The 18,494-nt window shown below is 46.0% G+C and overlaps 1 protein-coding gene across 2 annotated transcripts; it reads left to right on the plus strand.

The window, feature by feature from the left end:
• The first annotated feature begins 4,535 nt into the window (after positions 1-4,535).
• On the plus strand, positions 4,536-17,643 carry LOC115174665 (spondin-2). Of its 2 annotated transcripts, none has more exons than XM_029733426.1 (6): positions 4,536-4,781; positions 10,660-10,884; positions 13,000-13,220; positions 15,741-15,932; positions 16,286-16,457; positions 16,615-17,643. In XM_029733426.1, the coding sequence occupies exons 2-6, from the start codon at positions 10,665-10,667 to the stop codon at positions 16,800-16,802; spliced, it is 993 nt and encodes a 330-aa protein (XP_029589286.1). In that variant the 5' UTR covers positions 4,536-4,781; positions 10,660-10,664; the 3' UTR covers positions 16,803-17,643. The 2 variants fall into 2 exon arrangements, with proteins under 2 accessions (XP_029589286.1, XP_029589295.1); XM_029733435.1 differs by having other exon boundaries at positions 10,665-10,884.
• Positions 17,644-18,494: the final 851 nt, after the last annotated feature.

Here is an 18,494-nt window from a genome sequence, read left to right on the forward strand (position 1 = left end):
GCAATGAATGGATGGCTTGGAGATTGCATCATAAGGGGACACATTGGTAGAGTTCCCTTTTTATTTCCCATAGTCCTGAGTACGGTACGTACTGTGTTCACTCTGTGCCGTGTGTGTGTAGCCTGTTAGATCAATGGATCAACTTGACACATTACAAGTAGATGGTCAATATAATTTGTATACAGTGTCTGAATAGAAATAGAACAGTATTTATTGGGCCTACTTTTTCCATCCCTGGTATCCCTTATGAGGGCATCTCAATAATGGAGTTATAAACCCTAAACTCCAGCTGCTGTGGTTATGATACCAGCCATTGTTTTTCAATATTATTCTCGCTGTTGGCTCCTGCCACTGTTTACTTTGCAAGTGTGAGTGGGTGTTTGACGAGGGGACTGTGTGTATATGCTTATCTGTGCGTGGGTTTGACATTGACCATGTGTGGTTGACTCCTACCGACTAGTGTGAGCTGCTCTGCAGATGTGTGCACTCTGCAGTGACTCAAATTCAGGGCAGGCCAGTGTGAAGTTCCTCTCTGCTCATGGTCTGTATGTCTCAGTATTATGTGTATGTGTTTCAATGTGTAAATCTAAGTGTGTGTGTGTGTGAGACAGAGTGTGAGACGTTCTCCTCTAGGCCAATGAGAGCCAGCCAGTGTTGACGCCCAGCTCTCTGTCATTAATCAGCAGGCAGGGGAAGTCTAGGTTTTCCCTGTAACCTCCCAGCAAACAACAAAGGTTTGGGCTACACAGTAATATGACCCCTATATGGAAAGATGAGAGTCTCACAAACACATTGTGTTCTCCGATGGTGTTCTGTTTTGCTCTATGACCCCCACAAGTGTCACAGGACTCGTCTGAAGGTAATCCGCTACAGGGCCGAAATATGAAGGGAAGTGAATGGGGCATGTCCGTGTCAAAGGTATACGGGTCATTCCACTGTAATTTAAAAAAAAAAAAAAATCCAGAACTTTCTTATATCTCTCAGATATAGAACAGACACTTCAACACACACTTCCTTTTGATGAATTTCCATGTATGCATCTTTTATTCAATGTGTTTCTTTGGGCTAATAGCAGTAAGGCTATATATATATATATATATATATATATATATATATATATATATATATATATATATATATATATATATATATATTATACCTACAGGAGTCATGAAATTCCAAATCAAATAGCTAAATGATCCTTGCTGTGACCATCTTCAAACAATGCCATATGTTAGCTTAGTAAAAACCCAGTCCCGGCTTCAGCCCCCCGTATTCAAACTTTTTCAGTGGGAACCCCATTTTTTCCACCACAATTTCTGGGGACCCCATTTTTTTCGTGAGAACTTCTCGCGACCCCATCCCACAAAAAATCCAATGACACAAAGTTAAAATCGGTACATAAAATATTTTACATCATCAAACAACCTTCAATTCACTACATTTTCATCTCTTATCAAAATGAAAGGAACCAATAAATACATTTACCCAAGATTTTTACCAAAAAAAATATATATTTTAAAACGTTTGTATATTGTACTATACAATAATCTGTACTCTTCATTTTTTGTTCCTAAAAAATATACTGAAAATATAAACGCAACATGTAAAGTGTTGGTGCCATGTTTCATGAGCTGAAATAAAAGTTCCCCGAAATGTTCCATATGCACAAAAATCATATTTCTCTCAAACGTTTTGCACACATTTGTTTAGATCCCTGTTAGTTGGCATTTCTCCTTTGCCAAGATAATCAATCCACTTGACAGGTGTGGCATATCAAGAATCTGATTAAATAGCATGGTCATTACACAGGTGCACTTTGTCCTGGGGATCACTCTAAAATGTGCAGTTTTGTCACACAACACAACGCCACAGATGTCTGAAGTTTTGAGGCTGTGTGCAATTGGCATGCTGACTGCAGGAATGTCCACCAGAGCTGTTGCCAGATAATTGAATGTTCATTTCTCTACCATAAGCCACCAACGTCATTTTTAGAGAATTTGGCAGTACCTCCAACCGGCTTCACATCCGCAGTCCATGCGTAACCACGCCAGCCCAGGACCTCCACTTGCGGCTTCTTCATCTGAGGGATCATCTGAGACCAGCCACCCGGACAGCTGATGAAACTGAGGAGTATTTCTGTCTGTAATAAAGGCCTTTTGTGAGGAAAAACTCATTCTGATTGGCTGGGCCTGGCTCCCCAGTGGGTGGGCCTATGCCCTCCCAGGCCCATCCGTGGCTTCGCCCCTGCCCAGTCATGTGAAATCCATAGATTAGGACCTAATGAATTTCTTTCAATTGACTGATTTCCTTTATGAACTGTAACTCAATAAAATTGTTGACATTGTTGCATGTTGCATTTATATTTTTGTTCAGTATATATATATATATATATATAAAAAAAAAAAATATATATATATATATATATATATTTGCGACTACACTGCAGCGCAACCCCGACTTTGAATACCACTCCACTAGGGGTTAAGAGTCTCATTAGGTCATTACCTTATGTTTTCATATGAATGTTCCAGTGATGTGCAAGAACTGATTCCAAGAGAACATGTCTAGTCAAACAGAACACGGCAAACAATTCTAGGGAGAGAGAACGTTTTTGTAATGTTACCCGTAATGTTTCCGGGATGCTTAAGTGTCCAGTTTTCCATTAGTTAGAATAATATTCCTTGTATGTTAGCAAAAACCTCTTCATTACTATTTAGCATGTTCTGGCGTTAGTTAGGAGAACATTGCCTTAATGCCAAACAGAACTTGGTTATCGTGTTCTCAGAATAACCAATATCAATGTTATAGACACGTTTCATGGGAACATTCCAAGAACATTCCTGTGTACGGTTTATGATAATATTCCATCAACGTCACACCAAACATACACAGAACATGGTTGCCATGTTCTCAGAATATAAGATATTAATGTTCGAGACACATTTCATGGAAACGTTACAAGACCGAGACCGGGTGAGAGAGGGCTAGATAAGTGAATGGTGGGAAGAGGGGATAAAGCAAGAGAGAGAGGGAAGGAGTGAAGGGAGCCGAAATTGAAATAGAGAGGGAGAGAAACAAGGAGGTAAGGAAGATAAGGGGCAAGAAGCTTTTGGAACAAAGTCATTCATATTTCTTCTTCTTTCTTCACCTTTCTTCCCTTCTAGTTAGTTATTTATGTTATTTATTTATGTTAACCTTTATTTAGGCAGGGAGTCCCATTGAGACCAAGGTCTCTTTTCCAAGGGAGCTCTGCATGACAAGACCAGCAGCAAATGACACAATAAAATGCAACAACAGATACTACGGTCAAGGCAGGAGCACACCCCCAAAAAATATATCTGAAAAAACACAATTCGAAAAAACAAGTGCATTCCTCTGTGAAGGTTTCTAGAGGGTTCACGGTGAGGCCATAGTGGCCAGGTAAGCCAGGCTGCTTCTCCATGCTACCTCATTCTTCTTGTCATTCCTTCACAGAACAGCTTAAGGGAAGTGACGTCCTTAGCTTTGGGATAAGCCCTAGTCTGAGACCCTGGTCTTTGTGGTAGCCTACATCTACGGTCTGGAGGATGGAGGATCTTAAATGGATTCCATGGTCTGCTTTGAGAGAAGGATAGCGCAAGGTTTAGGCTTAAATATTTAGAGATTACATGATTGTTCAGAGATGCTTTTGAGTGTGTGTGCTTGTTTGTGTGTGTGTGTGTGTGTGTGTGCGTACCCTAATTTTAACCCTAAACCTAACCCCTGAGCCTAAAATATACTTTTTCCTTGTGGGGACCAACGAAATGTCCCCACTTCGTTGTTTTACTATCCTTGTGAGGACTTCTGGTCCCCACAAGGATAGTAAAACCAAACACACACACACACACTCATTCACACTGCGCCCCAACAAGTGGATCAATAGCCAGCTCGGTAATGGAGCCCTCCTAAGTTGCCCATGTGTTTACCAGCTGTGGCTGTGGGGGAATAGACACAGACAGACAGGGCTTTAATACACCCTCCTTCCTTCACTTCACTGACCAGAGGAAGTTTGTCCAGTGGAATCATTAGCTGGATTGACCACTAAGGCTCAGCCCTGTTCTATTCATTTTTGGATGGAAGCACTTCCATTTTCCAGAGCCAGACTGCTGATCTGTCATTATTCAACAACCAGACTTTTGGGATTTCTCCGCCCCAAATGTGATAATTAAAATAGTTCAGGGAAAACGTAAACACTATACAATAGGAATGCACTGACTGCCAAGTAAGATCAATTCAGTTGTGGGTAACATGGTGTTGATTACCTTGTCAGCAATATGAGGTTAGGGGGTTGCTGAGTTTTCACAGCGACACGGAGACAGTGGGAGAAGTTGTGTGTGTACACACAGAGAGAGAATGAGCAAAAGGGCGGAAGAAAGAGAGAGAGATACTACAGAGGAGAAGGGGGGTGCTGTGCACTGCCTTCCCATACAAGGAGAGGTAAGGGGAGAAAAGAAGGGGAGGGAGAGAGAAAGCTAGAGAGAGGGGGGGGGTAGAAGGGGATACAATGAGGGAGGAGGGTGGAAGAAAGGGAGATTTGGAGAGAGATAGAGTAGAGTGAGGAAGGAAGACTGTGATAAGGCTCCCTGCCTCCCGCAACCAGACGGACTGTGCCAGTAGAGAGAGAGAGAGAGAGAGAGAGAGAGCGAGAGGAAGAGAAAGAGAAAGAGAGCAAGGGACTGGAGCTGAGTATTCCTTGCTGTCGTGCTGTCTTTCTGTCCTGCTGATATATCCTCTGTCATTTACTGAGTCGTCCTTCCCAGGTAAGAAACTCAATCTACAACCCTGAGGGTTCGATTCAGACACTGAGTATGTGCATGAGTATTAGTGTGCATGAGTGTGTGGTTCTGTCAGACCCGGGTTCAAATAAATGTGTACTTGGTATTTCAAATACTTTTTCTTTGACAGTATATTCAAATACTTATTTAAAATACTATTTTCAAGTACCTGGGTTAAATGCCTGGGAGTGTTTTTGAGTCAGTGTATTAGAATTTTTCAAATACTTTCTACGTGTATTTCCAAATACATGAAAATATTCAACTACTTGTATATCTAAATACTTACTTTGAACGTATGTGAAAGTAATTGAGATATTTGAAATAGTATTTCAACCCAGATCTGGGTTTGGTATATGTGTATGTGTATGTACCGGTTCCTACTGTACATCTCTATTTGTGCATCCCTTAGTGTGTAAGTTTGTTTTTACATGATGTGTGAGTTGGTATGTATTTGTGTGTATGCTCCTGTTACCAAATAGGTTGTCTGCCACTCTCTCTTCTCTCCCTCCTCTCTACTCTTTCTATTTCTACTGAGGGTTTATAATAAAATAACAAAGCCGGGTATCTGAATGCTTCAGCATATGCCCCTCTCTCAAACCATGCATTCATCTGCATGTTTCTTTCCTTCTCTTAACTCCTGCCTACACTGGCATGACTGCGGTATGACTTCAGCTTGCATTCGGAAGAGAGGAATCATCTGACCTCCTTTCATGGTGTGTGTGTGTGTGTGTGTGTGCGTGCGTGCGTGCGTGCGTGTGTGTGTGTGTGTGTGTGTGTGTGTGTGCGTGCGTGCGTGTGTGTGCGTGTGTGTGAGCCTCGCACTGCATGAGGTGGGTGTAATTACACAGCGAAGGTCCACAGGCAATGTGTTTGGCATCACTCCACATCCCCTTGTTTTATTGTGTCTCGTGCCCCAGAGAAATCCAGAAAAACTGCTGTGTCTAAGTCTGCTAGTGGGTCGACTGATGAATCCTAACATGTGCATTTAGCCGCATGTCTATGTATGAGGCTGTGTCTGGGCTATGTCTGTGTCGACTGATGATAATGAACGCGCTGTGTGTTTCCAGCCTGTGCTGTCTCTACGCTGATGAGAATGAACGTGCCTACAATATGCTGTGCCTGTGTTTCTCTGTGTCTATGTGACTGACGGAGATCGACAGTGAGTAGTCAGTGCCGTGTTAATCTCGGCGTGCCAGTCAGTAGTATTGTTCATCCTCTCCGCTGTGTACTGACCGTGCCCCACTGCCCTGATGCACCTCCAGCCCTTATATGTCTAACCTTAGTTTAAAAGAGATTCATTATGTTTTTATTTAACCAGGCAAGTTAGTTAAGAATACATTTTTATTTACAATTACAGCCTACCAGGGAACAGTGGGTTAACTGCCTTGTTCAGGGGCAGAACGACAGATTTTTTTTACCTTGTCAGCTCGGTGACTGGCCCAACGCTCTAACCGCTAGGCTACCTGCCGCTCCATACCTTGACATACTGGCTATGTTTACACAGGCAGCCCAATTGTCATGTTTTTTACACTAATTGGTCTTTTGACCAATCACATCAGATCTTTCCAATTCAACTCTTTTTCAGAGCTGATCTGATTGGTCAAAAGACCAATTAGTGAAAAAAATACTAGAATTGGGCAGCCAAAGATTGTCGAGAGTTTAGCACCAAACAGCTTTCCATTGACACTGTCTGTCTAGATTCTAGAGGGAAAGGGGCGAGTGATGTTGAGAGGTTGTTGCATGCTATATGATGTTTCTATAGGTTAACATACAGTAACTGTGCCCCTATGCAGCCGGCAGGCACAGAGTGCAGACAGGGCCAGTCGAACAGCACGCACACACACACACGCACGAACATACACACGCACGCACGAACACACAAACACACACACACACACACACACACACACACACACACACACACACACACACACACACACACACACACACACACACACACACACACACACACACACACATCACACAACACATTGTCCCTGAAGCCTATTTTCAGTTGTGGATACTGTTACCTCTCTAATATAGGCTGCTCCAAAACTCTACTCAAAGTTTTTTCTCATGGCGTACTGTGGTGTAGTGGAGGGTAAACGCAAGTAAACCGAGTTTACGCACCTTTTGTTTTGCTTGACAGTTATCCACCTTTTGTGGAGAAATGCATTTAAAGTAAAGGGAGCATTGCTTTTTTTAACCCCGATCGGCGATCACACCTATTCTTTTTTTTGTTTTTACCACTACATCACTGATGGCATATCACGAGTAGGCTGCAGCGATAGTTTACTGTCTGCAGCTGTATATGTCAGTGTGCATGTTACCCATTTACTTTCTCCTCTAAACTTATATTTACAACCGCAAAGTTTAACAGGCATGGTAAAAATACCATGAGTATGGAGGCAGAGAGGAGCCAGCCCTGTCATCTGATCATCTCAACGGCTGCAGCTCTGCTGTACCAATATTACAGGAAGAAGGGACTGGTCACATTGGCGACACACACACCTACACACACACACCCGCACATTCTGAGGGCAGTCTGAGAATAAGCTGTACCCTCTTAGTCCCTTCTTGGTCCAGGACGTTCAGTGTTCAGACTATAACAGAGAAAAGGAAACGCCAATGCAGTCATAGTCTATTCTCTGTCTGTACAGAGCAGAAACCATGTTGTCTGCACACACATCTTAGTGGGGACAGGAGGCATATGCACGCACGCATGCACAGAGACACAGACACAGACACACACACACACACACACACACACACACACACACACACACACACACACACACACACACACACACACACACACTGAAAATAGCCTTGCCAGGCTGCAGTTCTGTTATTTTAATTCTACCAGCCTCATAAACAGGGCGGTAAACAGCATGGGGGGCTAGGGGGGGAGGAGGGGTGAGGTAGGGGTGAGGGCAGGGTTCTGAGGGGAGTGGGACACAGAACAGGCAGCGTGGCTCTGGCAGTACGGCTGATTTACACTCATCTCCGGGAGCATTGTAAATCCCCCTTAAGCCCTGATGTACAGTGGCAGAGTACAGGGAACTGGGGCTCACGCACACACGCTCACACACACACACACACACACACACACACACACACACACACACACACACACACACACACACACACACACACACACACACACACACACACACACACACACACACACACACACACACACACACAGTACACTCACATGCATGTACACCTGCAGATACACAGATGTCTTTATAGACAACCAACATGTGCATATACGGTATGGACGGTCCACTCTCCCGTTAGCACATCCAGTCTGACTCAGCAGTGGTCAGGTCAGGGTTAGGGATGTTTTGAGGATGGTCAGTCAGTGAGGTCAGTCAGCACTCAGCAGGCTTTATGTCTATCCTTAGAATGTCGGCCATGTTTATTTTGGACCAGGGTCTTATCCAGACATTACAGTGACATTGATGAATGCTGACAGTTCGATGGCCTCTACCCATTACCCTGCCCTCTGACTGCCCCTGCCCTGGCCGACGTACTGGGATGATACAGTATAAAGTAGAGTACAAGGAAACTAGTTTAACTAACTGTCACACATCCTGACCTGGACTCTTATTATTATTATTATAATTTTTTTTCTTCACCTTTATTTAACCAGGTAGGTAAGTTGAGAACAAGTTCTCATTTACAATTGCGACCTGGCCAAGATAAAGCAAAGCAGTTCGACAACATACAACAACACACAGTTACACATGGAGTAAAACAAACATACAGTCAATAATACAGTAGAAAACGAAATCTATATACAATGTGAGCAAATGAGGTGGGATAAGGGAGGTAAAGGTGCAAAAAAGGCCATGGTGGCAAAGTAAATACAATATAGCAAGTAAAACACTGGAATGGTAGAGTTGTAGTGGAAGAAAGTGCACAGTAGAAATAATGGGGTGCAAAGGAGCTAAATTAATACAGTAGGGGAAGAGTAAGTTGTATGGGCTAAATTATAGATGGGCTATGTACAGGTGCAGTGAGCTGCTCTGACAGCTGGTGCTTAAAGCTAGTGAGGGAGATAAGTGTTTCCAGTTTCAGAGATTTTTGTAGTTCGTTCCAGTCATTGGCAGCAGAGAATTGGAAGGAGAGGCGGCCAAAGGAGGAATTGGCTTTGGGGGGTGACCAGAGAGATATACCTGCTGGAGCGCGTGCTACAGGTGGGTGCTGTTATGGTGACCAGTGAGCTGAGATAAGGGGGGGACTTTACCTAGCAGGGTCTTGTAGATGACCTGGAGCCAGTGGGTTTGGCGACGAGTATGAAGCGAGGGCCAGCCAACGAGAGCGTACAGGTCGCATTGGTGGGTAGTATATGGGGCTTTGGTGACAAAACGGATGGCACTGTGATAGACTGCATCCAGTTTATTGACTAGGGTATTGGAGGCTATTTTGTAAATGACATCGCCAAAGTCGAGGATCGGTAGGATGGTCAGTTTTACGAGGGTATGTTTGGCAACATGAGTGAAGGATGCTTTGTTGCGAAATAGGAAGCCAATTCTAGATTTAACTTTGGATTGGAGATGTTTGATGTGAGTCTGGCAGGAGAGTTTACAGTCTAACCAGACACCTAGGTATTTGTAGTTGACCACATATTCTAAGTCAGAACCGTCCAGAGTAGTGATGCTGAACGGGCGGACAGGTGTAGGCAGCGATCGGTTGAAGAGCATGCATTTAGTTTTACTTGTATTTAAGAGCAGTTGGAGGCCATGGAAGGAGAGTTGTATGGCATTGAAGCTCATCTGGAGGGTTGTTAACACAGTGTCTAAAGAAGGGCCAGAAGTATACAGAATTGTGTCGTCTGCGTTGAGGTGGATCAGAGACTCACCAGTAGCAAGAACGACATCATTGATGTATACAGAGAAAAGAGTTGGCCCAAGAATTGAACCCTGTGGCACCCCCATAGAGACTGCCAGAGGCCCGGACAACAGACCATCCGATTTGACACATTGAACTCTATCAGAGAAGTAGTTGGTGAACCAGGTGAGGAATCATTTGAGAAACCAAGGCTATTGAGTCTGCCGATGAGGATGTGGTGATTGACAGAGTCGAAAGCCTTGGCCAGGTCAATGAATACAGCAGCACAGTATTGTTTCTTATCAATGGCGGTTACGATATCGTTTAGGACCTTGAGTGTGGCTGAGGTGCACCCATGACCAGCTCTTAAACCAGATTGCATAGCGGAGAAGGTGCAGTGGGATTCGAAATGGTCGGTAATCTGTTTGTTGACTTGGCTTTCGAAGACCTTAGAAAGGCAGGGTAGGATAGATATAGGTCTGTAGCTGTTTGGGTCAAGAGTGTCCCCCCCTTTGAAGAGGGGGGTGACCGCAGCTGCTTTCCAATCTTTGGGAATCTCAGACGACACGAAAGAGAGGTTGAACAGGCTAGTAATAGGGGTTGCAACAATTTCAGCAGATAATTTTAGTAAGAAAGGGTCCAGGTTGTCTAGCCCGGCTGATTTGTAGGGGTCCAGATTTTGCAGCTCTTTCAGAACATCAGCTGACTGGATTTGGGAGAAGGAGAAATGGGGAAGGCTTGGGCGAGTAGCTGTGGGGGGTGCAGTGCTGTTGACCGCGGTAGGGGTAGCAAGGTGGAAAGCATGGCCAGCCGTAGAAAAATGCTTATTGAAATTCTCAATTATAGTGGATTTATCGGTGGTGACAGAGTTTCCTATCCTCAGTGCAGTGGGCAGCTGGGAGGAGGTGTTCTTATTCTCCATGGACTTTACAGAGTCTCTTAGAGTCAGCGTCTTGATGAAACTCCATCCTACTCTGTTGAGAACACTTTTAATTTACCTTTCTTCTCTTCCCTCTGCGTCCAGTTTAGATGATGTCATCGAAGCTCCTGTCCTGCGGTTGGCTGCAGCAGCTGCTGGTGGTGCTTCTGAAGCTCACCCTATCCTTTGCCGGACCGACCAATGGGACAGAGTGTACGGCCAGAGGTCCTGCCTCCTACATCCTGGTATTTACGGGTCACTGGAGCCCCCAGACTTTCCCTAAACAGTACCCACTGTTCCGACCCCCTGCACAGTGGTCCAAACTCATAGGTGAGATGAACCACCAGCTCAGTCCAAAATCAGGCCCTAACCACTACCTCTAGACACTTCATGATACGCCCTTGATGATCAGAATACAGACACAGCGTATACTCCTTATAGTAGTCTCAAGGACCTATAATGGCCTCCTCTCTTTGCCTTTTCCCCTCATGACACCATTGTTTGGTGAATGGAAAGGACACTCATCACTTTCACCCATAAAGCCCTTTCACGTCAGGGCTCACAAGGGGAAAAGGGTGAAGGAGCGAGGCTATTTTAAACAACAGAGACACAGACATTGATCGATAGAAAGCGTGCGCGAGAGAGAGAGGAGACCACCCACGGTTCTCCGTACTCTCTAGAGAAAACCCTTGTACAGAGAGATATAGGGAGAGAGAGATGCTCAAGGAACTCTTGTGGTGAGTTGACAGACCAGGTAAAATACAAAGACTGCCTTGTACTCAGCAGTCTTAAGAGTGGCATGTCTCCATATGTGGTCACCTCCCTTCTCCTGCTGACTTCCTCCCTCATCCTCTCCCCCCTGCGGTCAGGGAGCAGATCAGGGATAGTAGGCCTGACAGGGATACTGGCTCGGCCTGCTCCTTTCTTCACCTGATCATGTGCTGGAGGCTTGAGGGCTCACAGCTGGCCAGTTAACCTGTTCTGGGCCTCCCCTTCCCCCCATGGCCCGGCCCTGTGCTCCCAGTCCACCTCCACACACACAAGGGGGGGAGAGAGAGAGAGGCTAAACGCTACCAGATGATACAGGGCGGGTACCCCACAGGTTCTCTCTCTTACTTACTCTCTCTCCTTCCCTCTATCTCACTCTCCCTCGCCCTCACCCTCCTCCTCTCAATTTGGGGCTGCTGGGGTCCTGGAGGCAAATAGGGGCTATGGTGGTTTTTAAGAGTGTGGTGGGGTCAGATGTCTTCTCTCACTAAAGGAGGGAGGAAAGGGGCATCACGCTCTACTTGGCTCTGCCCTGCCTTGCCAGCGTGGATGGATGGCAGAGGTGTGCGTGTGCCAGACTTGATCTCTGCATCACTGTCTGTGGCCGCTGTGGGTTTGTCCGGGTTCCAGAACTTCCAGCCATGCCCTGTCAGCCTGCCAGTGGGTGATGGCCTGTTGCTGCATATAGAGACAGTAACGTTGCACACAGGCCCTGGGGACATGGACACGCCTCTGATGACTTAGACTGGAAGGGGCGAGGGACAATGAGCCCAGGAAAGACAGTTATATAAGTGAGTTATTAGTCAATGAAGAAGAAAAACATGACTCATTTTGGGTCTGGGAGTTGAGGAGGGCGGTCGTTAATTTGCGGGAAGAAACTGAAACGTTATGTGAATCTGAATCTTATTCTGTATTATGGGGTTTCAGGAACTTGACACTTGTGGGAAACCTGCTAGTATGGAAATTCAATTAAGTGCATAAGTGACGACGGTTGAGGAGAAACAGGATAGTGTGTGAAGTGTGCTTTTTTGGGTGCGTCGGGAGTGTGCGTGTGTATGCACGTGCCCGTGTATGTGTGTGTGTGTGCGTGTGCGTGTTCATGTGTGTGCGTGTGTGCGTGTGTGTGTGTGTGTGTGTGTGTGTGTGTGTGTGTGTGTGTGTGCGTGCATGGATCCTGAGGTTAGCTAAGGCAGAGATGTTATAATAGAGACTGAGACTGTGTGGTTGTTAGTTTGTCTGACTGACCCTCTGCTAGCTTTATAAACACTGATCCCGGGCCAAGTGTGGCTTATAATGAGAGTGACAGGACAAAGAACAGACATCTGACTCAGAATCAGTTCTTAATAAGGACAAAGCGAGAACAAAGACAACAATCCCTAGTAAAGAAAACAGCGGGAATGTGAGACATCAGAAAGGGGGGAAGGAGGTAAACGGTATGGGGAGTGAAAAAACAGAGACAAAAAGAGAAAGAAAATGAATTTGTTGTTTTTTAAATTATGTTTTATATTTAACCTTTATTTAACTAGGCAAGTCGTGTGTGTAAAGAGGTCATGAATGCAGTGAGATTAACTCATTCTAGATTAGAGTGATGGCATCAAGGCAAGGAGAAAGGAAGAAAATACGCATTTTCAGAGCATTGAAAACGTACCTCACTGCCTCCCTGTCTTCTCCCAACAGCTATCACTCACAATGGGCAGCATCGGCTGTTTCAGGAGGGGGCGCTGGCGAGTATAGGGGTGCAGAACTTTGCTGAGGTGGGGGTAACTGTGGAGCTGGTGAAGGGGGCGAAGGATGCCAGGAAGAGACGGGACGTCGGTGCCATGTACAGAACAGCGGGCATCCCCACTGGCATCGGGCACAGCTCCACAGAACTGCTGCTGCAACCACGGAGCCCATTGGTAGGCATCACACACACACACACACACACACACACACACACACACTTCGTTGCTTTACATAAACCTCTTCACAACTTTTCCACCATCCGTTCTGCTCTCCGCTCCAATCACAAATCCTTACCAACAAACACACTCCTTAACTCAATCCATTGTCAACTCTTGACCCGGTCCCACCACAGGCAAACCCCTTGACTCACTCCACCCTCCCTGGCCAAACACTTAATCACTCTTTTACAGTGCTCCAATCAGGCTAAGTTTAGCATCCAGCCCTACGGCCACAAACGCCCACATCCGTCCTGCCTGGTCTGGACTATGTCTGCTGTCTCCCCTGCTGAACTCAGGGCCCGGGCGGGGGCTTCATGGGGCTGGGGCTGATGCTGGAGCTGGGAGTGAGGCTGTAACAATAGGCAAGGGCTGGGGCTTTGACTGGGGCTTTGGCTGGGGATTGGGGTTGGGCAGGGGCTGGGGTTGGGGCTGGGGCTGGATATGGGAGTGAGGCTGGAACGATAGGCTGGGGCTGGAGCTTGTGGCTTAGGCTGGGGCTGGGTTTGGGGCTGAGGCTGGGCAGGAGGCTAGCCAGGCTAGGTGGGTTCTAGGCTGCCTGGGGCCTGTGTCTGTTTGTTTATCTTTGGACTCGCACTTAGTTGATGACTGAAGTGGAGAGAGGGGGAGAAAAGGGGGAGAGAGAGAAGGAGAGCAGCTCCTGGGGGTTTGGAAATAGAAGGACCATAGAGTGGAGCTGGTGATCTACATTTTGTTTATTAGTAATTCCACTGCCTGCCCGCACCTGGAGCCCGTTGTGCAAACAACCCCCATGAAAAGCATCTCTTTCCCCTGCTGCCTGCCCCATACTGAAGGCTGGCATTTGTCTGGCATTCTCTGATCTAAATGTGAGGTATGTGGTGTGTGTGTTTGTGCTGGACTGGCCAATCTGTTTTTAGATCAGTGGGTAGCAAGGCGGAGAATGGGAGCATGGAGATGTGTGTGTCTTTGTGTGGAACGTGACAATGATGGCTCAAATTGTCCTTCTCTGGAAATACACAAAGAGATACACACGTAGGCTTATGCTTATTATGCACGCTCGCACACACACACACGCACGCATGCACGCACGCACGCACGCACACACACACACACACACACACACACACACACACACACACACACACACACATTCTCTTTTCCACAAAGCAAACACACATGCAACGCTCCAAACATCCCCACATGATTCTCATCTCCATATTCATAAAACCCCATTCTATTTCTGTCAAGCACATAATTGGAATCAGACAGACGACAACAAACAATTCACCAACTACCAGAACCAATCGAGTCTACTCTGCACTAGGAAACCACTGCATTTCGACAGATTAGTGCGACCAGTTATGCATATTTCTTTAAGCTTCTGGTACTGCCAGGTTTGGGCGGGTTGCGGTTGGGGATTTTTCATTCTCTGGGCCTGGGACTCCTCTGTGGGCCCTGGGGAGAGCATGCCTAAATGGAGTGTGAGTGTGATTATGGGACTATAAGTGGGTATCAGTGTGTGTGAGCGAGTGTCTCTGGCCTTCAAGTAAAAACCGCCGCCCCAGCGGTGGACAGATCAAGCCAGAACGTGTTAAGATAGATACGCCGCCTTCCCACTCGCTGCACAGGCCAATGAAATGGATATAGCAGGAGGGATTCCTGGAAAAACCACCGTTTGAGAGAAGGTTCAGAAAGATGAGAGGAAGCATGGAGGGAGGGAGTGAGGGAGGGAGGGAAGGAAGGAAGGAGGGATGTGAGCGAAGGAAGGAGGAGGTCAGTGAAGGATGATTCTCAAAGCAGATGGAATAGTAGAGATGCCCCTGGGCTAGTTGGTAGTCTCTCTAGTCTCTCTGTTTACTCCTCATCCCTCACTGTGTGTCACAGGATAGAAACACACCACTGATGTCATCCTCATTTGCTTGCTGCTGCTGCTTCCCAGAGGCCAAACTCCCCACACCACTCCACCCTAATGCACCTAGTGCACTTTGATGTCTGCCCCATCCCACCCCATGCAAGCCTGTCCACTCTACTCTATCCTGTCCCAGCTCAGCCCAGATTCACAAATAGCAGGCGTCCCTGTCCCGAGGGAGGCTGTGCTCCCTTCCTGGTCTTTTAATGTGCTGTTTTCTGGGCGCCTGCCACCCCGGAGCCGGTTCCCAGGACGCTTCCTGCATGATGTCACTGCCTTTCAGGAAACATCCATCACAGAGGAGAGAGGGGAGTAGAGGAGCATAGAGTTTAACCCCACACAGGAAACAGCGGGTGTGCTGGAACTGATGGACACACGTCAGGCTATTACATAACCAGGATGTGTAAAGCCAATGACCGATTTTGTCCACGCATGTGTTAGATTCAGCTATAACCCTGTCTTATTACCACAGCCAATATTACACACACGTGATCTGAATACTGTACTGTAACTAAACTCTCTCATTTCCTCTCTCCACCTCATTTCATTCCTCCCCTTTCCTCTCCTCCCCCCCTCTATGGACACAGCTCTCTCTGATGGTGAAGGTGATCCCTAGCCCTGATTGGTTTGTGGGGGTGGACAGTCTTAACCTCTGTGAGGGCGGCCAGTGGAAACAGGAAATGACCCTTGACCTCCAACCCTTGGACTCTGGGACGGACAGCGGCTTCACTTTTTCTTCACCCAACTATCCCACCGTCCCTCAGGAAAACATCACACGGGTGAGACAGACGACTTCTCCCCTCATTTCACTTTCACCTAAGGGGGAAAGAGGGCCACGGAGGTTGCCCCTCGCTCTATAATGACTAGGCTTTAAATAAGCCAATTGTAGCCTATATAGGGGAAACTGGACACCTCTTAAAGCCCCCTATGGTGTAGGCATGCTACTAACATTCCCCTAACATGGAAGACTTGAAAGTGTAATTGAACTTTTTCCACTAACATAAAGTCACAGTTAAAGCACACAGCTTTGAATTATTAAGAAGTACCGGTAATAATTTGTGATTAGTGTGTGTTTTAGTCTGTCTTAGAGTTTGTTGTTGACCATTTTCTATATGTTGTTGTCCCCCTCCAGATAACTTCCCAGATGCCCAACCACCCAGCCAACTCCTTCTTCTACCCCCGTCTCACAGAGCTCCCGCCCATAGCCTCCATACGGCTGACAAGACAGAGCCGTTCATCTGCCCGTCAAACTCCCATGTCCAATCACATTCTGCCTCACCCTATCCACCCTCAACGCTTCTCAGGTAGGTTTACATGCACACATCCCCTGTCTCTTTCCCTCACGTTCTCTTTCTTTCTCCCTCTCTCTCTCTTTCTCTCTCTCTCTGTGATGATCCCGATTCACTGCATTTCTGTGTTATTCATTCACCACATCTCTTTCCCTCTCCCTCCCTATCTCAGAGACACCGTTAGACTGTGAGGTGTCTATGTGGTCGTCCTGGGGTCTGTGTTTGGGGCCCTGCTCCAGGGGAGGGGTCCGCCATCGTACCCGCTACATCCTCCTGCGGCCGGCTAACGCTGGAACCCCCTGTCCCGAGCTGGAGGAACAGACCGAGTGCACGCCACACAACTGTCTGAAGCGCCAGTGACCCCTGACAGAGTAGGGTGAAGTTGCCCCAAGACACTGATTTAAAGTCAGTTTTAGGTTTAGGCCAGTAAGGTTAGGATTCGGGACGGTAAGCTGATCATAGATCTGTGCTTAGGGGGAACTTCTTATTGGAGCCACACCCCTGGCGGTCTCCATGGTAACACTGGGACTCAAACATACACAGACCACAATAATGCAAGCAATGGACTCTTTCACTGCAGAACGCACAATCTCTAGACCCAGTTAAGTCTTAAGTGGCGGTAACTTTTTGGTGTGGTCTTTATGGCGTACTCTGGCAATCTAAAGACCAACTAGTCCTGACTTGTATTGAGAAACACTGTTGTTGACTGATGACAAGTACCCACATGACAAAAGAGCACAATGACATTATCAGTGGACAAGAGAGACAGACAACTATGTAGAGTATCTTCACTGGCACACACACACACACACATGCCCTTGTACACAAATAATACACTCTTACTTTGTGTAAACTGGGGCATTGATTTACATGGGAATCCTATATGATGCTCAGCTCAGCCATCACTCAACATAGCCACACAGACAGATTTATAAATAACCCTTTCACAAGACACATCTGATGATGGCTCACTATAGCCCGGTACCCCATGTCAGAAAACCCTAGCCAATTTGGAGCGAGGCGGTTTCGTAAAATAAAAAGGGATACAGGTTTTAAAAAAACAAAAAAACAAGAGCAGTTATATCTGTTTTCTCTCTTTTAATATGTAGGACATATTTTGTATATACTGTATGTTCTGTTGTATCGTTGTATCTTGTGTAACTCATGAAATAAATATGGAGGTGTTTTCTGTAAATAGAAACTTCTGTGTTATTTGGCTTCTGCCAAAGGAGCCGAACAGTCTTAACATGCTAGTTACGCAAAGGCCTTGTCCAAATGTGAAACTGCTGTCACACTGAAGAACGCCCTTGAATCACGTCGACTAGGAGTTCCAGTAATCCACAATGACATTAACTTATTTGTGTCTTGTATGCCAGAGTGTAATTTTAACAATAATGAAACCTCTTTATTGGTCTGGCCAAGGCCTTGGGCTACTAAATAAAGACATGGAGTCACTCATATTTTTTTTACATTTTAGTCATTTAGCAGACGCTCTTATCCAGAGCGACTTACAGTAGTGAATGCATACATTTCATTTTTTAAATTTTTTTTTCCCATACTGGTCCCCCGTGGGAATTGAACCCACAACCCTGGCGTTGCAAACACCAAGCTCTACCAACTAAGCCACATAAATATAACTAAACGACATGGATATTGATACTGTGAAGGCTATGTCATATCAACAGAAATACAAGAGGGCAAATCACTACACTCCTAATGTTGAATGAAATAAAATGCATTTGTAGCACTATTCAAGTAAGTAGGCCTAAGCCTTGTCCAAGCCAGAATGATGTACAAGTACACCCACTGGACGGGATGCTAGTCTGTAGCGCTATTCAAAGCTCAATAATTTACCCAAATATTGCTGGCTGTAAACGTTTGAAAAAGTTTGAAAAACCTTGTACATAATAAACACTCTTCATAGTCCAGTAATTAAATCTCAAGCATCTATTCCTGAATTATGCAATAATATCTTGCTTTTGTTATTTCCATCCTGCTATGCTGTTGTGTGGTGTTTGGACATACAGTGCGTTTTGAAATGCTGTGGCACCA

This window comes from Salmo trutta, chromosome 3 (genome assembly GCF_901001165.1).
Source record: "Salmo trutta chromosome 3, fSalTru1.1, whole genome shotgun sequence".
Classification (NCBI taxonomy): domain Eukaryota; kingdom Metazoa; phylum Chordata; class Actinopteri; order Salmoniformes; family Salmonidae; genus Salmo; species Salmo trutta.